General features: G+C 42.4%; 1 protein-coding gene across 2 annotated transcripts; it reads right to left on the bottom strand.

Moving 5' to 3' along the window:
- Positions 1–405: 405 nt before the first annotated feature.
- On the bottom strand, positions 406–6,639 carry LOC147221270 (uncharacterized). 2 transcript variants are annotated; one of them, XM_086169990.1, is made up of 9 exons: positions 5,916–6,639; positions 3,245–3,272; positions 2,997–3,146; positions 2,796–2,916; positions 2,334–2,546; positions 2,068–2,151; positions 1,678–1,819; positions 1,432–1,594; positions 406–1,313 (listed from the first exon to the last, which is right to left on the bottom strand). In XM_086169990.1, coding segments are annotated over exons 2-9 (1,110 nt in total). In that variant the 5' UTR covers positions 3,247–3,272; positions 5,916–6,639; the 3' UTR covers positions 406–1,078. The 2 variants fall into 2 exon arrangements, with proteins under 2 accessions (XP_086026116.1, XP_086026115.1); XM_086169989.1 differs by lacking the exon at positions 5,916–6,639 and adding an exon at positions 4,450–4,587.
- Positions 6,640–8,669: the final 2,030 nt, after the last annotated feature.

The raw sequence follows: 8,669 nt of genomic DNA, 5'->3' as shown, positions 1-8,669 counted from the left end.
CGCGGGATCTCGCAAAAACTCGTGCGCGCGCCTCTTTCCAAACGAGACAGAGCGAGAAGGAGAGACAGAGAGAAAATGTCCTTTTCAAAATAAAAGCTCCTCTAAAAAGTGAAAACAATTGTGAAGTTATGGATTTTAATCCTCCATATTAATTTCTAAAAATCATAAGGTTATATTGGAATATATTTGAGTGTCCTCACACACGTTTGTATATTTCTTTTAAAAACAAAGCACCTGTTTTTAGTCATTTTGTATCAGTATTATTGTTTTTATTTTTGGTTATCGGTCTTTCCTCCATCCATCTTCTGCACTCAGGGGCAATGCTGGATGATCTTCCAAAGGATGATGGAAGATCTTTCTCATGATCACTCCTCCTTTAGGAAAAACACTAAAAACAATGAGCAGTAAAAGGGAAGAAAAGTGGTTTAATAAATTCATGATTGCAAAGTCATTAATATTAACACGTCAAATATACACGATAGGGCAAAACACGTACAATAAAAAGATCTTTCTTTGAGAGATTTACAGTAAGAAACCCTTCAGGATGGATTCAGCGGTATTTAAATGGCTCAATAGTGCTATTAATATTACTGTCAGAAAAACGCTATTAAGGAGCGAGTTAGTCAAACTGAAGACGCCTCTCGGATGAGGCGAAAGGTCTTCAAGGCCAGAAATTCAAGTCCAGTTGCCAAGAAAAGACTTTGGCAAGGATAAATCGACAAGTTAGTACTTCCAGAAGTTGTCAAAAGGTGAGTTGGAAAGTCCAACCACTGCAAACCTCACACTTTAATGCACATTATATCATAATGTATTTACCAGACAAAACGTTTCACATGTTAAGTCCAAGCGTCAGATCACGCAGATCCACGTCGATCAAAAGAACGGGCACTTTTTTTCGTACTTCCGAACCGTTTGGTCAGACTAATTAGAAATCCAACCCGGAGTTTCGAAATGAGACAATTAGCAATCTTAACGAAATCAAAACCGTATGAGAATCCCCACATGATCAAAGTGTAACTATGAGGTATCAAGAGTTACTGTAAACAGTTCATAGTCATGAATGAATTCGGGTGCAACGTCAGCATTGTGCAACAAGTTTGCTGTACTCTTGTTTAATACAGCTGTAGATGGGATGATAGAAGCGCCTGTCCGACGCCATGAGGTCGGTGACGATCTCGATGTGGTCGACTCTGGGCAGCAGGTAGAGCGACGCTCTCACCGACAGCGACGTCAGCAGCTCCGACAACTTTGCAGACGATTCGACCGGAACGATGACATCGCTGGTCCCGTGGAGCAACGTGAACGGAGGCAGTCTGGGAAGAAAGCAAGAGCGGAAAGAGCGGAACTCAGCCAAAGGGGGGAAAAAAAAACGAAGCGTAAAAAGCCGTGACGGCCTTTTGAGCATGAAGTCTCAGCTGGCGTTTTAGACACCTGTTTAGTTTGTCCCGGCTGAACGTGCGCAGCAGGTGTGTAGGCGAGTAGTAAGGGAAGTTCTCCACCCCGTTCATGGCCTTATGCATGGTGGAGACAAACTCCACCGCTCGCCTCTGCTCGTGCTCGTAGTGCTCCATGATGTTGTACACGCCACTGAGACCTGATCGATACGACATTTCTCAGCCGCTAATAATTGTTCAGGTGAAGATTTTTTTGTTTGTTCCGGGCGGACGAGGACGGTACCGAAAACGCCTCTTATCGCCGATGCGACGTCCTGCTGCACGCCCGGTTCTATCAGGAGCTCCTCCCTCGCGTCGACGAGAAACAGCGTTGTGAGCGCGCACAGATGCGCTCCGGCCGAGTGGCCGATCAACACGATGCGGTCCTGCGAGAGACGGAAAACACACGCTGACTCATGTTACCTCCGTCGCTGACATTCGAGTGAAAGCTGAATTAAATTATACCGCTGATACTAAATTTATTCGCCTCGTGTATCCGACAGAGCGACATGACAAGACTCATTACATCACGGGATGCGACTTCGAAGGATCTTAAGGAACGGATGGTTGATCTCGGCCTCGTAATTGGGCACTTTCCTGAATTCCTCAAGACGACTGGGCGAGTATTTCTTACTTTGTTAAAGTTGAACTCCTGCCCGCACTCCCGGGCCCAGACCAAGCAGTCAGCTATATCTTGCACCATCCCCAAAGCGTTCCCCTGGAAATTCAGAGGAGAGCTGCTGTCACTTCGGATCACCGCAGTAACGACTCCGATTGCATTTCTCGTACATCGTGTTTTTAGACTCGGCGTAATTACGGCCCGGAAAAAACGCTCCTTTTTCTGCCGTTCCTTCGAGACGCTTCACAAAAGTCGTCGGCTGCGTGGATTTGAGCTCTCACCTTTGGGTAAGTGCAGTAGTCGGGGCAAACCACTGTTGCTCTTAGTTCCTCGGCCATCTGTCTGGCAAGCAGGCAGTAAATCGATCTTTCTCCAGATCCCCATGCGCCTCCGTAGATGAAAACCACCAGAGGTGTTGGCGTATTCTCACACTTGGCTTTCGTGGGAGGGTGGTACAAGTCCAGCTTGTTGCCCCGCCGGCCAAATGTGATGCCCTTTTAAAGGACAAGACAAATCTGAGAATTCTGACACGGCCTCAAACGTCACGATTCGGTCATAAGGTTATGAGGACGCTCATTGCGCTGAACTTTACTGAAGGGGGGTTTTATTTGACAGAGGCCAGGATCAGGGATCAACTGAGGTCCCATCCTTGTTGTACCTCCAGTTCTCGTACGCAACTTCAGCAAGTCTGCGCCGCAAGTTTTCGAACACGACACGACTCAAATCGAAGGAAAAAAACGCACCTTTTCATAATGCTTACGGTTTTCATCATCCTTGTACCACGACTTCCACTGAACGTAAAGCCTCCCATACTGCAGATATTTAAGTGTTTCCAGCACCGCTCTAGTCAGACAGTATATTCGCCTGGTAGGAAAAAAATAAATAAACACTTGGTTGAGATCAAAAATGAAAATCGCGTAGATCTTTTGTAGATGACGGGCTACCTGGGTTTTAGAGCTTCAATGTACTTCTTGTATCCGGGCTTGTTCGGCCATCCATACAGCCACTGGGCAACCAGAGAAATGGAGTAAGGGAGGCCCACCAACAGGACGCCCACAGCCACGGGCAGCGAGACATGGTATTTTAGCCCTGACCTTCAAAAGCGAAAATGAAATGACATTAACTCCGAGGGTAAACGCGTTGGTTCTCTTACTCAAACATCTTCATAATGTCGTATATAAAATATTCTTACATATTGTGGTTCAGTCTGACTGCATGTCCTGCAAATCAAACAGAAGATAGGAGAGGGTTTGTTAGCGTGTTATCGGACATAAAGAAGAGCAACGTCAGCACTTTTAACACTGTATGAATTTGTCCCGTCGCTTTGTATCGTTTCCAATATTGCATTACTTGAGCGCCACCTATCTAGATAAAAATGTGGACTTACAAGTCTTTTCACACAGCCCACAATGACATGTGGGGGTTTTAATTATTAACTTTTTACAGGGCACATCCTTAAAAATACCTAAGCTATTTCTATTTCATCACATGGGGAGATAAACAAGGCTCGGGGATTGACACCCACGTGCATTTTGGTGCAGAAATCATGCAAGGATTTTAATCGGTTTTATTTACACATATTTTGTAAATTTACCTTTCCACCCATTTTCTTATTCCTGCTTAATTAGACTTTAAACACACAGAAGGTATATTCTACAGACTTGTAAGCCTTGTCAAGCAAACTGGCTTGCAAAGGAACTTTTGTTTTTCAGCCCCAGCAAAACATCACATCCTTCGATGGGGAAGTAAATGATTTATAACAGCTTTTTTATTTTAGTCATATATAATAATAACACTGCAACAGATGAGTGTTTTGTCCTGATCTCGCTGGACCGCCGGTGGATGTCCAAATACTTCACATGACCTCTGACCCAAAAAACAATCAGGCAGGTTATACCAGCTTAAACCAGATTTTCAGGTACTGCAAACATGAGTTGCAGTTGCAAACAAAGTTTTACAAGAAAGTGAGAGAGATGTTAAATTTTAAACCTGATAAATGAGTCACTAAGCAAAGCAAAGCAAACTTCAGTCAACCTCCAGAGGGCGTCGAATTCAAGGTGACACCCATAACTATCTCAAAGAGTTGTAAGGTCGTCCTCTAGTGGGCCTTTTTAACACAAGATAACAAAAACAATACGAAACAAGGAGTTATTTTTGAAAAGCTGTTTATCGCTCGCTTTGAAAACCACCGAAAATAACACAAAATGTCATTTCAAACTAATGCGCTCGCTAGCTATATAGCTAACCGCACGGTTAAAACAGCGAAGTGGAAACAAGCTAGCAGTCACTCCGAGGAAAACATTAGCCGCGTCTAGATGTTCTAAAATGTCTTTTTTTTTCAGTTTTGAAGGTTCGGAAATCATCGAAAAAAATAGGTGAAACACCGCAAAAACGTACAATGAAACGGTTAGCTGAGTAGCCAATGTCCGGGTGAGGGCGGTTGTTTTGTGGAAATCTTTGTTCGAAATGAGAAAAGATGCTCTGGATGGTGATGCGTCAGGGTCAGGTGTCGGTCAGCGCCAGACACGATCAGAGAGTAGCGCGTTACATCAAGATGGATCACCCAACCTACTTCCGCTTTCGTCACGTTTAATAAACGTGACAAAACTAAAAAAAAGCAATTGTTTGTTTTTTGTTACTTTAAACTCCATGCGCTTTATTTCTTTATAGATTGTGGATTATGAATCGAAAACAGTCAATGGAATTTTTTTTTTCATTTGTAGTGTACAGTCCCCTCGGTGTTCATGTTGATATGACGGGATAGTTTTCTTGTCTTTAACATCTTTGATTCAACGATAACCCGGAAGTACATATGAAGGACTGGCATCCAATTTTAATAATAATAATGATAATAATTGTAATTATTACTATAATGTTCTGATATTATTATTGTATTATCATTATAATATTAGTACATTATAATTTACCTACAGAATAATATAATATAATGATTACAACAATAACAATATTAATAATCATTCTTATTGCATTTTTCTTCTTCTTCCTCTTCATCTTCTACTTCTTCTTCTTATTATTATTATTATTATCATTACTATTATTATTATAATTATTATTACCATTATTATTATTATTGTTGTTGTTGTTGTTGTTTGGTTATAAAAAAATATTATCATAATCATGTGGTAATAATAACATTATTATTATTATTATTATTATTATTATCATTATCATTATTATTATCATTGTTATTGGAAAATTGGCAAACTGTGTTTTGAATGTGTTTTAAGTTGATATATTTAATCAATGTATCGATCAATATATTTATCGATATATTTAATAAATGTAACGATCATCCACAAGGTTCACTTTATACCAATAATTCTGACATGTGTAAAAAAACAACAATAAAAAAACGAACCTCATGGTCTGAAAATATTTAAGCTTTTGTTGCTTTTTTAAGGTCCTTATATAAGGAATTTAATCTGTTTTAAATAATAGTTATTAACAGTGTTAGTCAGAATGCATTAAGTGCTCTGTGTTCAGCTCAACCATATCTTGTGTTTTCTTTGTTGGCTTTTGCTCTTTGTTTTTCCACCACTGAAAGACTTTGCTCTCAATTAGTTTGTAAGCTAGTGAGAAAATGACAATGACTTGACTAAAATTATTTTTATTGTATTTGCTTAATATGACATTTCATAACCAAAGTAATCTCAAAATTTAATTTTTACTTTTATCATCTGCACATAATGGGAGCCCACTATTCATGCACAAATAAGTGGCATTAGTACAAGAAAAAAAACTCCCTTTTTACAGGAAGAATATTTCAACAGCACCCGTCACTATGCCGTGTAATGCGCACCCGGTCCATTTTGGATTAAAACTTTGTTTTCAAATAGACTTACAGCAGACAGCAACAGTCAGCTTCTTAACCTTAGCTTGCAGGAAACCTCAGGCTTGGTTTGAGCTTGTAGCGCTGCCGGTGTGCGTCCAGCAGAGAGAGCCAGAATCCTTTCGTTCGCTTTCCTGCAACAATTCACTCAGGTGTAATTATTCCATTAAAACATACCTGTCCAAAACAAATAAAACTTGGAAATATAAAAATATCCAAGTCCTTTTTTGCAGAGAAATTCACCCTTCTCCGCAGCTCACCTCACATGACCCATGATGGCGATTTCGATCTAAAAACAACATGATTTCTCACCGATATCTTTCGATAAGCCCTGAATAGATATTCGATTATCCGCGCTTTCTATTAATGGCCATCTTGAACGCATTATCCGGCCTCTTTGCGTGTCACAACGCGCAGCTGCGGACGCAGCTGTTATTGGCTCCTGACCGCGGAAAAGCTCGGATCCAACGGAGCAATTTCACGGAAAGCATAGCAGCGTAGGTGCAAAGGACCAATTCAGGGGTTATTGTTATGTTTGGCCCCACAGAGCGACGGCTCCGGCCCCGAGTGGGTGTGCGGTTCCTCCATCTGCCGCTATGTGGGGAGTCCCAGGTGCTTCTCGGATGCCACGGCGAAAACGAAGCCAGTCAGCGAGTGCAAAATCAGGCGCTGGGTGGGCATGATGAGCAGCGTCAGCCCCTTTTCAACACTGCGGTAAGAATTCGCAGAATTTTCCTGAGCCCGTTTGAGAATGATATTGTCCCTCACGGAATGATTATATGCATAGCGGTATTATTATTATTATTATATGTTCTGCGTGTGCACAGTGAAGGCCCTGAAATGTGTTGATGGAATAAGGTGTTGTAGCAGGCGGGCATCCAAACACTGACCGCGGTTGCTATATTTAAATCAAAATTGGAGTTTGAGTGCAAACTTACAAGTGCAATAACTGTGTTTTATCGATTGTTCCCTCTGTTTTCCACTGGAATCACGAGTCAAAAGGGCTTGAACTGTTGCCTAATTGTTATCCTATCCCCTTGTTTTTATTGAAATACAAGAAAGTTGGTACGGAAAAGGCAACAAGAACTAATTGGATTGTAAAAAAAAATAATAAATTTTTTTTTTTTAAAAAGCAGACAGGAGCCAGAAATCACCTGTCGCCTCACGTTAAAGGTCAAAATCCTTGGAAAAAAAATAAAGAATAAAAAAAAAAAAAAAAAAAACAGCAGCCCTCGTGTGTTTTCGCTCACAAGTGTTTCAGATCAAGTAACTCCGAACGCTGTCCTTGAGCCTGTCCTGAAACGCTCACACACCGCCGTGGAGAAAGCTCTCCCTCCCTATCGTGAACCTGCTGAAGTTCGCATTGAATTCAGAGAAATGCTGTTTCTCTTTACAAAAATACGGAACAGAGAACAGGACCCACACCCCTCCCCCCTATATAAAAAAAAAAATCCACACAGAAGTGATCAAAAAGATATTTCTCATCTCTATTCTCAGCGCAGAGTCGACAATGTTCGGCTTCAGACTCATTTATTTTATTTCTAACTCCTAACTGAACAACATCCTTGGATGTCGCGATCCGAGAACCAGGAAAAACCTGGAAACCAGGAGCGGCCCGTCAACTCCCGTTGGAGCCGATCGAGGCGTGGGATCTCGCGTGAGTCACTGCGCGGGCGCGTCCGGCTCAACGGTGCGTGTACCTTCTTTTATGTGTAAAATGAAAACACAGGGAGTGCCGACTGTCAACAGATGAGTCATGTGTTTGAAAAGGAAAGACTCAACGGTGATATGAGGGACGCCACCGAGCGGATATATCGCCCGTCGGCGTCGGAACGTCCACAGTGGTAGGGTGTGCTGTAGGGGTAGCACGGTGGAGGTGGGACTCCATCAGGGATCAGCTCTGAGCCCCTTCTTGTTCGCAATGGTGATGGATAGGCTGACAGATGAGGTTAGACAGGAATCTCCATGGACCATGATGTTTGCGGATGACATTGTGATCTGTAGTGAGAGCAGAAAACAGGTAGAGGAACATCTAGAGAGGTGGAGGTATGCTCTGGAAAGGAGAGGAATGAAAGTTAGTCGCAGCAAGACAGAATATATGTGTGTGAATGAGAGGAACTCGGGTGGAGCGGTGAGGCTACAGGGAGTGGAGATCAAGACGCTGGAGGATTTCAGGTACTTAGGGTCAACAGTCCAGTCCAGTGTGGAAAAGAGGTGAAGAGACGGTCCAAGCAGGTTGGAATGGGTGGAGAAAAGTGTCAGGGGTATGAAGAGATAGAAGACTATCTGCCAGAATAAAAGGAAAGGTGTACAAGACAGTGGTGAGACCAGCGATGATGTTTGGACTAGAAACTGTTCCAATGACCAAAAGACAGCAGGCAGAACTTGAGGTTGCAGAGATGAAGATGTTGAGGTTCTCTTTGGGAGTGACCAGGATGGATTGGATCAGGAATGAGTCTATCAGAGGGACGGCACATGTTAGATGTTTTGGAGAGAAGGTCAGAGAAGCCAGACTGAGATGGTTGGGTCATGTACAGAGAAGGGATAGAGAATATATTGGTAGACGGATGCTGGAGTTGGAGCTGCCAGGCAAGAGGTCTGGAGGAAGACCAAAGAGAAGATTTATGGACATAGTGAGAGAAGATATGAAGGTAGTTGGTGTGAGAGAGGAGGATCCAGAGAATAGGGTTAGATGGAGAAAGTTGACTCGCTGTGGCGACACCTGAAGGGAAAAGACCAAAGGAGAAGAGGAATTTGTCAGAGAGGT

Source organism: Fistularia commersonii, chromosome 22 (genome assembly GCF_037954325.1).
Source record: "Fistularia commersonii isolate RoL2024-O1a breed Wild chromosome 22, RoL_Fcom_v1.0, whole genome shotgun sequence".
NCBI classification, from domain to species: Eukaryota; Metazoa; Chordata; class Actinopteri; order Syngnathiformes; family Fistulariidae; genus Fistularia; species Fistularia commersonii.
Note: the sequence above shows the minus strand (reverse complement) of the source record. Positions and strands in the feature narration are given on the sequence as shown.